The sequence below is a fragment of the Mauremys mutica genome, chromosome 12 (assembly GCF_020497125.1).
Source record: "Mauremys mutica isolate MM-2020 ecotype Southern chromosome 12, ASM2049712v1, whole genome shotgun sequence".
NCBI lineage: Eukaryota > Metazoa > Chordata > Testudines > Geoemydidae > Mauremys > Mauremys mutica.
In genome coordinates, this window is record NC_059083.1 from 12554976 (window position 1) to 12571030 (window position 16055).

At 52.5% G+C, this 16055-nt stretch overlaps 1 protein-coding gene across 1 annotated transcript; it reads left to right on the forward strand.

Moving 5' to 3' along the window:
• Positions 1 to 9803: 9803 nt before the first annotated feature.
• Positions 9804 to 15655, forward strand: LOC123346191 (acetylcholinesterase-like). Its single transcript, XM_044983448.1, has 4 exons — positions 9804 to 9883; positions 10822 to 12331; positions 14353 to 14519; positions 15445 to 15655. Exons 2-4 carry the CDS (start codon positions 10830 to 10832, stop codon positions 15474 to 15476), a joined length of 1701 nt encoding a protein of 566 aa, XP_044839383.1. The 5' UTR covers positions 9804 to 9883; positions 10822 to 10829; the 3' UTR covers positions 15477 to 15655.
• The last annotated feature ends 400 nt before the right edge of the window (positions 15656 to 16055 follow it).

Genomic DNA, 16055 nt, shown 5'->3' on the forward strand with positions numbered 1-16055 from the left:
TACCTGATAGAGCCGATTCTGTCGCAGTTCGAAGTGTGGCCACTGCTTCGCCCGGTGCAGGTCAATTACCTCCCCATCGACCGTGGCTAGTTGCTCGTAAGCATGACTGAGGGTGGGATCTGCCCTTTGGTCATGACAAAAGTCAGTGTGAAGCAGGGGTTCAGCAGCAGCTTCTGGAGGTGAGTCCTCTGGCTCTTCTTCCGGTCCATTGGGGTCTGGTGCCTCCTCCCCCTCTGAATGGGTCTCAGGGAGGCTCCCTTCCAGTACTGGGGTAATTGCGGGCCTCTCGTTGGCATTGGAGTGGAGAACTTCCAGGAAATCTGGCCAGTCCCACTCCAGGATCACCAGTTAGGCAAGCCGAGGAGCCAGGCCAACCACCATCAATCACGTGACCCCATCCATGGTCAGTCAGACTTGGGCACTGGGGTAGGGTCGTACGTCGCCGTGAATGCATTGTAGACGGATCGCCCCCAGGCGTGGGTCAGCCTGGAGGCCTTGGCTTTGGCGATCCAGCCTCTGGCCACAGCCTGAGTCAGTTAGGGCCAAGGTTGGGCAATCCTCGACAACCACTGGCACTGTAATCTTGGCGGCTTATGGGTGTCGGGCGCAGGCTTCTCCCGTGCAGACCTGGCCAAAGCTGCAATCCATCTCGGTGCAGTCTCACTGCAAATGGCCATATTTCCCACAGGAAAAACAGGGTCCGATATCCGAGTGCCCAGGCTGGGACAGTGGTCCTTCCTGGCCCCTCGGGCATCTGGTCAAGGTGCTGTGGCTTGTCGAACTGGGACCTCGGCAGGTCAGGTTCGGGGCTCCGGGCCCCATGACAGATTTCGTGGTTCGCTCCTGGTGGCCTCCCTTTTCTTTGGGTTAGGGCGCTCCGGTCCTGGCGGGGCAGCTCGAGTGATTGGTCCCACTGGTGCTTCGGCAGCAAGGAAATCCTCCATCAGTGTGATGGCAGCAGTTAAGGTCATAGGCCGATGGCAGAGGACCCAGGCCTTCCCTCGTGATGGAAGTATATGGACGAATTGCTCCAGAATAATTTGTTCAATGAGCTCATCCAGGGTTTGCCTTTCAGGCTGTAGCCACTGCTTGGAGGCTTCCCTCAACTCTTGGGCTACCATCCAGGATTGGGCCCCCCGTAGGGTAGACCAAGGTCCGGAACCGCTGTTGGAAGGTCTCCGGGTTAACTTCCAGGGCATCTAAGTTTGCCGCCTTTACCCGGGGGTAGTCCCATGCCGCGTCCATAGACAGGCCCCCAATATACGGTTTGGGCAGTTCTGGTCAGATATGGGGCCAAAATGGGGTAGCCCATTGGTCTTGGGCCCAGCCTGCGACTAATGCCACCCTTTCAAAAATTACCAGAAAAGCTTCTGGGTCGTCGTTGGGGCCCATCTTTGTCAACCAGATGGGAGGGGCCAGGATGGGGGGGTCCAGTGGCACCCACTGGCTGGGGCTCCGCAGGATGGGGCAGCGAGGTCACCAACTGCTGCAGGCATTGCTGCTGGTGGTCCCGGTTCTGGCGTCCCAGCTCCAAAATCAGCTGTTGCTGCTGAGTCCCGAGCTGCTGAATCAGCTGCTGCTGCTAGTGGAGCTGGGCGGCCTGCTGCTGTTGTTGGCTTTCGGCTAAGAACTTAATAAGCTTGTCCATTTCCATGGTCGCTGGGGCATGCGCCACCGCAGATCCCTTCCCACAAGGATCGGGGGATTGCTGCCCACATTCTCCATCATGTGTAGGGCGGTTCGGCCGGGGCTCGTCCCCCTCCGGGGCAGTGGGGAGCCAGACGGCCTTGCTACTGGGGTCAGGTGTGTCGGGGAATTAGCTTGGCTGTGCGGCAAACAGTCAGCAGCTCCGGCCCTCAGGCAGGGGCTGAGCAAACAGTTCAATATGAGCAGGCCCAGGCCCTGGGTCAGGGAAGGGCAACACAATGATATTGGCTCTGGCAGTGTTGCAGCCAGACTCTGGTTGGCTGCCCCCGGGCTACTTCCTCCCTCCCCCTCCAGGGCCGCCCAGAGGGGGGGCAAGAGGGGCAATTTGCCCCAGGCCCCGAGCCCCACGGGGGCCCCCACCAGAGTTTTTCGGGGCCCCTGGAGCGGGGTCCCTCACTCGCTCCGGGGTGCCCGGCAAACTCTTGTGCGGCCGGGTGCAGGAGCTTCTGCTGCTCCCGGTCTTCGCCAGCGGGGGGTCCTTCCACTCCGGGGCGGAAGGACCCCCCGCTGGCGAATTACTGCCGAAGACGGAGCGGGACCCGCCGCCGAAGTTCAGCCCGGTCTTCGGCGGTAATTCGGCGGCGGGGGGCCCTTCCATTCCGGGACCCGCTGCCGAAGTGCCCCGAAGACCCGTGGCGGGGGCCCCCCTCCGCCGAATTACCGCCGAAGACTGGGCTGCGCTTCGGCGGCGGGTCCCGCTTCGGCAATAATTCGGCGGGGGGGGGGGCCCTGCCGCGGGTCTTCGGGGCTCTTCGGCGGCGGGTCCAGGAACGGAAGGGCCCCCTGCCGCCGAAGACCCCCAGGCCCCTGAAATCCTCTGGGCGGCTCTGTCCCCCTCTAGGGGTATCTGGGTCTGGCCGGCGTCCTCCATGGGGTCACACACCATGGGCTTCTTGGGGTAGCTGGCGAGCGGTTGGTTTGGCAACTCCTCGGGGTAACCGGCAAACAGTAGGCCTGGAGGTTCCCCATGGTAACGGGCGAGTGGTAGGCCTGGTGGTTCCTCAGGGTAATGGGCGAGTGGTAGGCTTGGCAGCATCTCTGGGCTCGGGCTAGCATCAGGCATTGGCTGGTCTGGCCAGTCCTTGGGTCAGCCACCAATCGCCATGGTCTCTCCACGGGGAGCTACGCCACAGGCGTCTGGTCTCTCTGGTGGCTGAGCTTCAGGTGAGCTCTGGGGCCGGGCTTTTATACTTCCTGTCCTGCGCCTTGACCTCTGAGGGGCAGGCACAGGGTTTGCTGACTCCGCCCACTTTGGTGTCCAGAGAGGCTCGTCCCATTCTGGGGCAGCGGGGAGCCAGACCACCTCACTACAGGATAAAATCCATGTTTAGTTTGAAGCCTTTTTACAATTTTTATTAATTTCAACTTTCAGGAAATTGTGGGGCAGGGTCAGACAATTATTTAAGGACAGTTTAGACTGAAAAAGATAACGTTTTCTGAACTGTTACAACAGAACTTGCTAATACCATATCTCAAAAGATACAAAGTAAATAGGTTTAAATTTATCTCTAGTATGTTTTGCGTACTTTGCCCATCTGTAAATTTCAATTATGATGGATGGAAATATTTTTGTCAGGCTCTGTGTGTGCGGTGAAATCGATGGTTGGTGACAATCACTGATGTATTTAAATCCTTCCAAGCCTAATATCACTGCAAGAGATTTACACAGATATCTGGGGGTAGCACCAGGGGAGGGGAATTTCTGCTGGGTGGGACTGAGGGGAACTGTCAGGGCTGTGGAAGGAGCCCAGAGATGCGATAGCAGGGCACAGCGTTTTGGGATTGAGAGGCACCGTCAGAGCTGGGGCACCTCCCACGGCAAGGATAGGGAAGGGTTGGGATGGATGGGACTTGGAGATGTGTGTGTGGGGGGGGTGATCCCATGACTGCTATAGAAGGCTGCTGTGGGTCAAGATTATGGGGCACTAGCAGAGCTGTGTGGGGAGCCCAGGGCAGGGATAGCAGGGAGCTATAGATCAGGATTCAACATCATCAATAGAGCTGTGGGGAGTGGGAGTACCTTAGCATTGGGATAGCAGGGAACTATGGTTCAGGAGTGAGTAAGAACATAAGAAGATAAGAACAGCCATACTGAGTCAGACCAAAGGTCCATCTAGCCCAGTGTCCTGTCTTCCAACAGTGGCCAATGCCAGGTGCCCCAGAGGGAATGAACAGAACAGGGAATCATCAAGTGATCCATCCCCTGTCACCCATTCCCAGCTTCAGGCAGAGGCTAGGGACACCATCCCTGCCCATCCTGGCTAATAGCCATTGATGGACCTATCCTCTATGAACTTATCTAGTTCTTTTTTGAACTCTGTTATAGTCTTGGCCTTCACAACATCCTCTGGAAAAGAGTTCCACAGGTTGACTGTGCGTTATGTGAAGAAATACGTCCTTTTGTTTTTTAAAAACCTGCTGCCTATTAATTTCATTGGGTGACCCAAATCAGTGGATGTCAGCTGAGGATTTCCCTGTGGCTAATTTAATTTATCCCCAACCTGTTTGTTCTCCTGTTGATCCAAACAAGCTGCTGGCTCTTTCCTTGTTGACCGTGGAAAAGTCGCAATGAGCCGGAGTGGCATTTTAACCAATAAAATTGGTGCAAAACCCAGCAGCTACTGATAGAGACACTCAAGAACAATAGTTTACTAATGAGAACAGATGTATAACATGCTGTCCGTGACCCGTTCGGGGCCAGAACCATTTTAACACCAAAAAGACCCAGAGCACATGGTTCTGAAGCCACTCAGGAGACCAGAATGACACACACAGCACAACTAACTGAGAACAATGCTATGCTACAGGAAATCTCTTCTAAACACCTTCAGTTGCTGGTGCCGGGCAATAAATAGCTTTATTGATAATACCGACATGGATACTAGGTTCTGAAAAGGCTCCAGTGACTAAAATGATAGGCATGATATAACTATCTGAGAAGAACTCTGTACTACAGAAAACTCTGCAGAACCCACCTTCAGTTGCCTGCTCCAGTCAGTAAATAGCCTTATTAATAAAAGCACCTGAACGCTTGGTTCTGATGCTTTATTTATAAAGCTGTTCAAGGTCCAATATTGGCACTTGCAGGTGGATTTGGAAGTGGTTTTCTGTAGGATAGTGTTATTCTTAATTAGTGTACTATGTGTATCATTTTTGCCCCCTGGACCACTTCAGAACAGAGTGCCCTTGGCGATTTTATCAATAAAGCTGTTTATTGACAGGGCAGGTGATTGATGGTATGTTTTGAAGCAGTTTTCTATGGCATAGCGTTATTCTCAGTTTGTTGTACTTTCTGTATCATTTTAGTCCGGTGTCTCTTTGGAACCGAGCGTTCTGTGCCATTCTATCAACAAAGGTGCTTATTGCCCGGAACAGAAACTTGAAGTTGGGTTTGGAAGAGCTCTTCCGTGGCATAGTGTTCGTCTATGTTGGTTGTCTTATGTGGATCCTTTTGGTCCCCAGTATGTCTTTGGAACCAATTTTTCTGGGTCCTTATTTGTGTTAAATATGGTTCTGGTCCAGAATGGGTTAATCATAGACTTATAGAAATGTGGGGTTGGAAGGGACCTTGAAAAGTCATCAAGTCCAGCCCCCTGCACTGTGGCAGGACCAAGTGAACCTAGACCATCCCTGACCCAGGGGTTTGCCCAACTTGTTTTTAAAAGCTTCCGATGATGGGGACTCCATGACCTCACTTGGAAGCTTAAGTATTCCTAGAGTTGGAAAGTCTTTCCTAATATCTAGCTTAAATTGCCCTGGCTGCAGACTAAGCCCATTCCTCCTTGTCCTATCTTCAGTGGACATGGAGAACAATCGGTCACTGTCCTCTTTATCAGAGAGGTAGCCGTGTTAGTCTGGTTCTGTAAAAGCAGCAAAGAATCCTGTGGCACCTTATAGACTAACAGACGTTTTGCAGCATGAGCTTTCGTGGGTGAATACCCACTTCATCGGATGCAAGAGTGGAAATTTCCAGGGGCAGGTAAATATAAGCAAGCAAGAAGCAAGCTAGAGATAACGAGGTTAGATCAGTCAGGGAGGATGAGGCCCTGTTCTAGCAGTTGAGGTGTGAAAACCAAGGGAGGAGAAACTGGTTCTGTAGTTGGCAAGCCATTCACATTTCATTTGCAAATTTGACACCATCAGTTTAGGATTAAACAAAGACTGTGAATGGCTTGCCAACTACAGAACCAGTTTCTCCTCCCTTGGTTTTCACACCTCAACTGCTAGAACAGGGCCTCATCCTCCCTGATTGATCTAACCTCGTTATCTCTAGCTTGCTTCTTGCTTGCTTATATTTACCTGCCCCTGGAAATTTCCACTCTTGCATCCGACGAAGTGGGTATTCACCCACGAAAGCTCATGCTGCAAAACGTCTGTTAGTCTATAAGGTGCCACAGGATTCTTTGCTGCTTGTCCTCTTTATAACACCCCTGAACATATTGGAAGACTGTTATCAGGTCCCCTCTCGGTCTTCACTTCTCAAGACTAAACATGCCCCGTTTTTTTAACCTTTCCTGATAGGTCAGGTTTTCTAAACCTTTTATCATCCTTATTGCACATGTTTCCTAAAGTGGAGAACTCAGAACTGGACACAGGTATCAGCAGGTAAGTATGCCCAGTGGTCTGTGATGGGATGTTAGATGGGGTAGGATCTACAGAGTTACTACAGAGAATTCTTTCCTGGGTGCTGGCTGGTGAGTCTTGCCCACATGCTCAGGGTTTAACTGATCACCATATTTGGGGTCGGGAAGGAATTTTCCTCCAGCGCAGATTGGCAGAGGCCCTGGAGGTTTTTCGCCTTCCTCTGCACATGGGGCACGGGTCACTTGCTGGAGGATTCTCTGCAGCTTGAGGTCTTCAGACCACGATTGGAGGACTTCAATAACTCAGACATAGGTTAGGGGTTTGTTACAGGAGTGGGTGGGTGAGATTCTGTGGCCTGCGTTGTGCAAGAGGTCAGACTAGATGATCATAATGGTCCCTTCTGACCTTAAAGTCTATGAGTCTATGAGTCTATGAGCTGGAGCCTCACCACTGCTGAGTGGAGGAGGACGATTGCCTCCTGTGTCTTACATACAGCACTCCTGTCAATACATCCCAGAATCGTATTCTTCTTTTTTGCAGCTGCATCACATTGATGACTCATATTCAGTTCATGGTCCACTATAACCCCCAGATTCTTTTCGACCATACTATCGCCTAGCCAGTTATTCCCCATTTTGTAGTTGTGCATTTGACTTTTCCTCTCTAAGTGAAATCCTCTGCACTTGTCTTTATTTAATTTCATCTTGTTGAATTCAGACCAGTTCTCCAGTTTGTCAAGGTCATTTTGAATTTTAAACCGGACCTCTAAAGTGCTTGCAACCCCTCCCGTCTTGGTGTCACCTGTAAAGTTTACAAGCATACGCTCTACTCCATTATGCCATAAATGAAAATATTGAATAGTACCAGATCCAAGACTGACTCTTGCAGGATCCCACTAGATACACCCTCCTAATATGACAGCAAGCCGTTGTTAACTACTCTTTGAGTATGGTCTTTCAAACAATTGTTCTCCCACTTTATAGTAATTTCATCTAGATCACAGTTCCCTAGTTTTCTTACAGAATGTTATGCAGAACTTTGTCAAAGCCTTACTAAAACTGAGCTATATCACTTCTACTGCTTCCCCCTCTCCTCCCTCCCTGCCATCCACAAAGTCAGTAACCCTATTAAAGAAGGAAATGAAGTTGGTTTGTCATGATTTGTTCTTGACAAATTAATGGTGGCTATTCCTTATAACCTTATTATCCTCCAGATGCTTACAAATTGATTGGTTAATCATGTGTTCCAGTATCTTTCCAGATGTTGAAGTTAGGCTGATGGGTCTATAATTCCCTGGATCCTCTTTCCCCTTTTAAAGATATGTACTATGTTTGCCCACCTCCAGTGTTCTGGGACCTTCTCCAGGAGTTCTCAAAGAGAATTGCTAACTGCTCAGAGATTGCTTCAGCTAGGTTCTTAAGTACTCTTGCCGACTTGATGGTCAACATTAACAGACTTCATGGGGTTTTGAAACAATTTTATTGATCAAAAGGCTGTTGCTGGCCACTATGGCTCATTCTGGGTTAGGGCCAGCAGCTTGTTTGGATCAAGAGGAGAACATACAGGATGGGGATAAATTAAATTAGCCCCAGGAAACAACTCACCTAATATCTACTCATTCCAGACCCGCAGCCACCTGCTATCCCCTCACAGCTCTCAGCTCCCCCCGCCTCTATCCTAACCCACAGCCCCCTTCTACACTAGCCCTGGGCTCCCATCCCCCACAGATCTTCTGGTGTCCCACCCTGCATCACTTCTCCTCCTCTGTTGCTATGCAGTGACATTAGGCTTGGAACGATTAAACTATATCGGTAAATGTCGCCAATCATCGATTTCACCGCACACGCGCAAGCTGATTTAAAAAATATTTCGATCAGTAATAATTGAAATGTATGGATAGGCAAAGGAAGGAACATGCTGCTTGGAGATATGTTGGAGTTAAGCTTAATGCAGAGGTCCCCAACACACTGCCTGTGGTGCCATGGTGCCCGACAAGGCGTCTGAGTGCACCCACGTACTGGCCGGTGGACGAGCATCCGCTGAAATGCTGCTGAATTTCGGCAGCATTTCAGCAGACGCTCGTCTGCCGCCTGCCAGATGAAAAAGGTTGGGGGCTTAATGCTATTGACTTTGTGTCTTCTGAGATGTGAGGTTGACAATTCATGTTTTAACAGATTATAAAATGTTCACTTTTGGAATCTCACCTGCCATTAAAGAAGTGTCTGACCTCTCCCCACTAATTTCACACAACTACGAAAACTGACGCAACACCAACGGACCCCCGTTGTCGGCAGGCGGGATCGAATCTGGGAACTCGGGAGCTTAGTCTGTGAACCTCTCCTGCATGAGCTAAAAGTCACATGGCTCTGAGCTAACTCATTAATCTCTAAGAGGTCTCGGTGCCACTGGAGGGGCCAGAGCCCTGCACCCAGGAGGTGTGTGGGTTACACTGAAAGTGACAAAAATTGAAGAAAAAGCTTAAAAGGGGACATTGCTATCACCTGCCAAAATTATAAAGGAATAACTAGTGAGTTCTGCCAAGCCTAAGTAATAAGCACTCGGTGTTCTGCGGTAACGCTCCCAACTTAGGTCAACTGTGCTCAACTTGTGACCAACACAAGCAACTAGAAATAACCAACCTGTATTGGCAAGTGAGTATGAGAAGCAACCCGGGGAACTTAGGGCAATTTCAAGGTCACCCCCGCAGGAGGAACAAACAGGCCCTGAGGTGTCAATAATGATCTTGGCCCAACCACATGTTCTGAGAGCCAGGATCTCGCCTGGAGCGGTTCTCACAAGCGCAGCTGGTTCCCGCAAGGGCAGGATGTCTAAATGAGACCTCAGAATGTCAGCAGATGCTTCAGGGAGCAGGGTAGGGGGGATCGCTCCTGACAGTCAGTGCTGCAGGGTGGGAGACTCAGTAGGGGGCGCTCTTCCCTTGGCTCCAATGCCCCAGTGCGGCGCTAGGGAGTGCTGTGATGTGGGAGTACAATGGGGGGGTCCCCGTCTCAATCAGGGCTGACCCCAATACCCCGGCACAGCGCTATGCTGCAGCAAGTGCCAGCTTGCATATGAGAAATAGCCAAATCACTGGACCCGCTCTGAACATCGCTTAGCACTTTCTCCCCTAGTTGGGGTTTGAACCCTGGTTTCCTGGCTGCTATCTCCGTTAGATGTTCCGTTCATTTCCTGGTACCCAGCTGCCCCACCCCAGAGGTGGCTGCCTCTCAGTGCTGGGCAGATGAATTGGAACGGCCGGTATATGGTTGTTATCGGCTGCCCCACACCAGAGGTTCAACGCCCGCAGCCCTTCTGTTCCCAGACATCTCAGGCTATTTACCTAACTGATGTCTGTTTCCAAAGCCTTTGGCTCCTACCCAACAGTCCCACCCGGACGCTGCAGATCCCCCTCCCCCTGTGTGTGCAGAGCCCCACGAGGTCACAGATTTGAGGATAAATAAGCCCCCAGTGGCTGCTCCCTGGCTGTTATTCTCAGCATCTGAGGCATCCACTCGACTCCCGCAACAACTGGCCCCTGTTGTGAGACACAGCGAGACTCACAAAGCTGCAAGTGTTCCAAGGCGAAGGGCAGGTGAGTCTGGGCTACCCGAGGCCCCACTGGCTCTGAGACGTGGACAGAGGGGGGAAGGGAGAGGAGGAAGTGGAATAACAACTAGAATTGGAATCACTCTTGGTAATTACCCACTTAATACCTCTCCACAGATCCCATTCTCAGAGCTGGGCATAGAACCCAGGAGTCCTGTTCCCTGCTGTAACCCACTAGCCCCCACTCCCCTGCCAGAGCTGGGGATAGAACCCAAGAGTCCTGGTCCCCAGCCCCCCTGCTCTAACCCACTAGATCCCTCTCCTGTCCCAGAGCCAGGGACAGCAAGGTAAGGAGCATTTGATCTGCCTTCTCTGCCTTTGGTTGTTTCCTCCTGGCTATGCTGTGGATTCTCACTACTGAGCCCATTCCCTGCCTCCTCCCGGCACCTAACAGGCCTGAACCAGCAGGGATCCCCGAGAGAGCATCTGCCCAAGGAGATCCCCGGGGTCACAGCTGCAGGGCTCAGAGATACATTTCTGGCAGATGCTGTGAAAGGCAACCTCAAGCACTAGGACACCTGAGTTCTAGTCCCAGCTCTGGGAGGGGAGTGAGGCCTAGTGGATTAGAGCAGGAGGCCTGGGAGCCAGGGATGACACAGAGCTGGGACTGAGAGGACAGGGGGTGACTGACCAGATGCTGTATTTTCTAAAAGGGATCAAGGCTGATACTGCAAGCTCCCACCTAGGGTGACCAGATGTCCCAATTTTATAGGGACAGTCCTGATTTTAGGGTCTTTTTCTTATATAGGCTCCTATTACCCCCCACCCCTGTCCCGATTTTTCACATTTGCTGTCTGGTCACCCTACTCCCACCTGCTGTCTGGATTTAGGTGGCAGAGACTGAATGGGAGCCAGCACCCCCTAGAGAGGAAAGACCCCGTATCCCGTTCCCTGTAACTCCCTCTGGGGGGGTTTCCCTTCCAGCTGCCGTGATGCTGGGACTCCTCCCTGTGCTCCCCTGCCTGCTCCTCCTCTCCCTGCTGGGCCCCAGCTCTGGCTCCGATGAAGACGGCACCGTGGTGCTCACCACCAGCGGCCCCATCCGGGGCAAGCGCCTCCCAGCCGGCTCCGGCACAGTGACGGCCTTCCTGGGCATCCCCTACGCCGAGCCCCCCGTGGGGGCCTTGCGCTTCCAGAAACCGCTTCCCCACCAGCCTTGGAGCCACGTCCTGGAGACCACCAGCTTCGGCAACGCCTGCCACCAGCCTCCATTTTCTAATTACCCTGATACCTATGTGTGGAAATCCAAAATGCCGCAGTCCGAGGACTGCCTCTTCCTCAACATCTGGGTGCCCCATCCCCGGCCCCGTGAGCTGGCCCCCGTCCTCGTCTGGATCCATGGTATGGCTTTTGCCTTTGGTGCAGCCTCCCTCGATGTCTATGACGGGCGCTTCTTAGCCGCCACCGAGAACGTGATCGTGGCCTCCATGAACTACCGGCTGGGGGCGCTGGGTTTCCTGTCTCTGCCCCCAGCCGCCCCAGGGAACGCCGGCCTGTGGGACCAGCGTTTGGCGCTGCACTGGCTGTGGGACAACATGGCTGCCTTTGGTGGGGACCCAGCTCGTTTGATGCTCTTTGGCCAGTGCACTGGCGGTTCCTCCGTTGGCTTCCACCTCCTCTCCCCGGGCAGCCGGCCCCTCTTCACCCGCGCCGTGCTGCAGAGCGGCGCCCCGACAGCACAGTGGGTTTGGAGCTCCCTTGAGGAGGCCCAGAAGAGAGGCCAGAGGCTGGGCCAGCTGCTGGGTTGCACCGATAGCGATGACACGGCCCTGGTGGGCTGCCTGCAGGGGAAGGCAGCAGGGGAGTTCCCCAAATATGAGTTCTCCATCTTGCGCGGCAAGAAGCAGCTGGGGTTTTCCTTTGTGCCAACCGCAGATGGGGATTTTCTCCCTGATACACCACCAAGACTCCTGCAGGCTAAGCAGAGCCAGCCTATGCCCATCCTGACCGGCATCAATGCCGACGAAGGCTCCTACATAGTAATCTATACTGTTTCCAGCTTCAACCTGAAGAACGCCAGCTCCATCGGCTGGGAGGAGCTGCTGCAGGCGGTGAGGATGATAGTGCCAGAGGCCCCAGAAGAGGCCATCCGGGCCCTGGCACAGCAGTACAGCCAGGAGGGGCAGGGGCAGGGTGAAGCACGGTACCGATGGGCCATGGATCAAATCCTTGGTGACTACTTCGTTGTGTGTCCAGTAGCCGAGATGGCTAGGCGAGCGGTGGAGACCGGCAGTCCCGTGTATGCCTACGACTTTGCCCACCGCAGCAGCGGCTTGTCTACGCCTGAGTGGACGGCGGTGCCCCATGGCGCTGAGCTGCCCTACCTGTTTGGGACCCTGGCGTCTGTGGGAGGAGCCAACCACACGCACACGGAGGCCGAGGCGGGGCTGAGCCGCAGGGTGATGCGGTACTGGGCGGAGTTCGCCAGAAGTGGGTAAGGGAATCCCCCAGAATCCTCTTGTGACCCAGGCCAGGAGAGCAGCTGTAACTCTTTGGCCAGGTGAACACAACATGCAGGAAGACCTGGCTCAATGCCATGGCGAAGAAGGGGTTCCCTTTGAACAATAGATAATCTCTTTGGTTGAAGCCCCTGACCTATAGCTGAGTTTACTTCAGGGAGGTAAAATCTGAGCCCCTTGGTTCCAGGGTAGAGATAATTCCCTTCTTCCCTCATCGGGATGTCAGTGATCCCATGAACACCCCCATCCTCATTCAAGGAAACCTGGCTTTTAGCTAGTAGCCAATGATCTCAAAGCCTGGCCACACAAACTCAGGGGATGTCCATGCTACAAACACTATACAGGCATGCCTACGTCAGCTCATCCTATCGATACAGCCTGCAGCAGCAAAAGTTGTTGCTCCAGCAACGGAGGAACATCACCTGCCCAAAAATCAGGAGCTACATTGAGAAAAAGCATCTGTCCATCAACTTAAGGGTTAGATCAGCTCAACAATGGCAGTCAGGTATGTGGTTTTTTTCACATCTCTGACTGAGATAACTGTGGCAACATAACTTTTAAGCATACACCATGGGATAGATAAGAAGCCATACTCCCTTGCTCTAAAAATAAGCAAGCAAAATCTCAAAAAAAAAAATCTTCAAAATTCCCTATTCTAGTCCTAACCATCCAGCTTGGAACCACTGATTCTCAGATTAGGGAAGTGAAGGCAGTTGGGAAAATTTAAAAAATAATATCCAATACATGGAATAAAGGGAAGGTTGATAGTAATGAATATAAATCAGACATTGGGAATTGTAGAAAACTGATAAGGGAAGCAAAGAGACTTTGAGAAATCTACGGCCAGCAGAATTGGGGACAATAAGGAGTTATTTGAATATATTAGAAAAAAAAAGAATCCTGACAGTGGGATTGTTCCATTCATTATTAGGTGGAAACTCCAGAATTATCAGTAGTAATGCAGAAAAGGTAGCCATGTTCAATAAATAATTCAGATGATATATTCTCATTGCATGGGGATGATAACACTCTTTCTACTCCACTAGAGTCTTGGGAGGATGTTAAACAGAGGCTACTAAACTTAGACATTTCTAAATCAGCAGGACCAGATAACTTACACCCAAGTGTTTTAAAAGAGCTGGCTGAGGAGCTTGCTGGCCTGTCTAGCTGATTTTCATTCCATCTTGAAGCAGCAGGAAAGTTCCAGAAGACTGGATGATAGCAAATGTTGTACCAATTTATAAAAAGGGTAAATGGGATGAACTGGGTAATTATAGGGCTGTAGTGAAATGGCAGCCAACTCAGGGCAGCTTGTGGCAACAATTTCACTGAGCGCGGTGGGAGATGGTGGCCATTTTTAGTTAGGGCAGCACGTGACATCATCCTGTTTGGAAGGACACGTGAGAGAGGCCATCTTAAGTGAGGGCAAATGGTGGCTTCAGACTGCCTTCCAGTTTAGACCCTCCTATCTGTGGTCCCATGAGCACTAACACTGCAGTGTCCTCTGTCGCCTTCATCCATATTGTTCAGACCCCCACACTGTCCCTTCCTATGTCTTTCAGCCCATATTCCCTGAGGGAAGCCTGGCTTCAGTCCCATTGGAAACAGAGGGAAACAGTGGCCATCTTTCCTAGGGGCATTCTCTCTTTAGAAAGGAGGTTGTAGGCCAACAGCAGCCATCATGACTCATGGCAGCCTGTGGCTTCAATGTCATCAAGATCAATGGGAGGTTGCTGCCATCTTTATAAAGGGCAACCTGTAACATCATCCCACATAAGGAGAACAGGTGGAAGCAGTCATCTTAACTGAAGGCAGACTCTGGCTTCACTCTCATTGGGAACAATAGGGGATGGCAGCCATTTTGGAAAGGGGCCAAACTTTGCAAATTGGCTCCTAATGACCCCTGCCTACAGGAGACAGACTCTGGCTGCAGCATGTTCCCGTCCCTGCCAAGCCCGGGTACTAACTCTGTGTGCTCCATTGAATTTCTCACTAGGATCCCCACAGGGGTGGAGAGCAAGAGAGAGAAGTGGCCCCTCTACGACCCCATAAAACAGAACTTCTTCCGCATCAGACTAGAGTCGTCTGAGGTTGCGGAGCTGCCCCTCAATCAACGCTGCAGCATCATGGCATCACAGCTTGCAGAGAAGCTGAATCCCAAAGGTGAGCATCAGTGAGGTGAGAGACAGCAGCCCTAGAGTGGAAAGGCCCCATGTCCCTCTCCCTCTGAGCCAGGCAATCCCCCACCCCTGGGGCTGGATAGGAGCTGGGGGTACCACTAGGACCCTGGAACACATTCTCATCTCCGTGGGATTTTCTGGCCTCCTAGAGATGCCCCATGCTCCTGCCTGGGGTAGTTCTCGCATCCCCTGGGAACTCCAGAACCCATCTGCTGTGGGAAGCCACAGGTTCTGACCCATCTTCACTTGCTCGGCCCCTCCAGGAGGACAATGACACCCATGTTTCCTGTATCAGCCCAACCCCATGTGCCCCCATTCCAGCGGAGAAGGCTTGAGCTCAGAGGGGGATTCCCAGCAGGTTGAGGGGAGGGGGGGTGGAGGGATGGATCCAGTGACAGAGGGAACTGGAGGCAGGTGGCCCGTAATGTCACTGAAGAGAAAAGAGGCAATGAAAGAAAGAAAAACAGCTGACTGGGGAGGGGTGCGGCCGCTGTGTAACTGTGTAGCACAGGGAGGGAAGGAGAATCCAACATCCACTGGGACTCCTATGTGCCAGGGGCCTCTTCTGGGAGGCGGAACAGACCCTTGCACATTGGACACCGGGGTTCACAGATGCTGAGAGACACAGGAACTCCTCAGCATCCCCTACTGCTACGATGTAGCATTGGGGGAAGCACTGACTGTGCAGGGACAGCCCCCTTCTGAGCCCCCCCGCCGCTCTCTGCAGCAAAGCGCCCCCTAGTGCACAGGGATTAGCACTGACTGTAGGGGGCGAGCGTCCCATACTGAGCCCGTGCAGCGCCTGGTTTCCCCTGCAGGTCTCCCCTCCCATTTGCAACTAGACCAGATGCTGCATAGTCTGAGCTCATCCCCGCTGCTGTTAACCTCACTCGCTGTGTGTCCCGCAGGAGCAGACGTGCCCAGCCTGGGGGGGGCGTGAATGAAGAGCTGAGCAATTACAATCCCCTGAAGTGGGAGAACCCTCCCTGCAGACAAGAGCATCCAGTTCCTGTTAGCGCCTGCCAATTCATTAACGAGGATCCTGCTAATAAACCCCCTGGGAATCCATGGATTGACCCTCCCTCTGCAATTCCTCCACCCCTGGTGCATTAAAGTATATTCAGGGGAAAGGATCACTTGATGATCACCTGTTCTGTTCATTCCCTCTGGGGCCACTGTCAGCAGACAGGACACTGGGCTAGATGGACCTTTGGTCTGACCCAGTGTGGCCATTCTTATGTTTAGTCTGGAGACAGAACCCTGGTGTTTGAGGTTGATTAGCTGCTCCTGAGCAGGGGGGAGTGTGTGTGTGTGTGTGTGTGTGTGTGTGTGTGTGTGTGTGTGTGTGAGGGGCGCTGTGTGTGCTTTGTGAGAGTGCTTTTTGTATCTATGCACGGGTAGAAGTTGTGAAGCTCTGTGCGGGGAAACTCACCCACTAGGGCTCTGCCCCTGGGACCTGAGTCAGAGATCCCTTCCCCATCCTGGAAGTTAACACGGTCCTGTGCAATGCAGGTGCTGT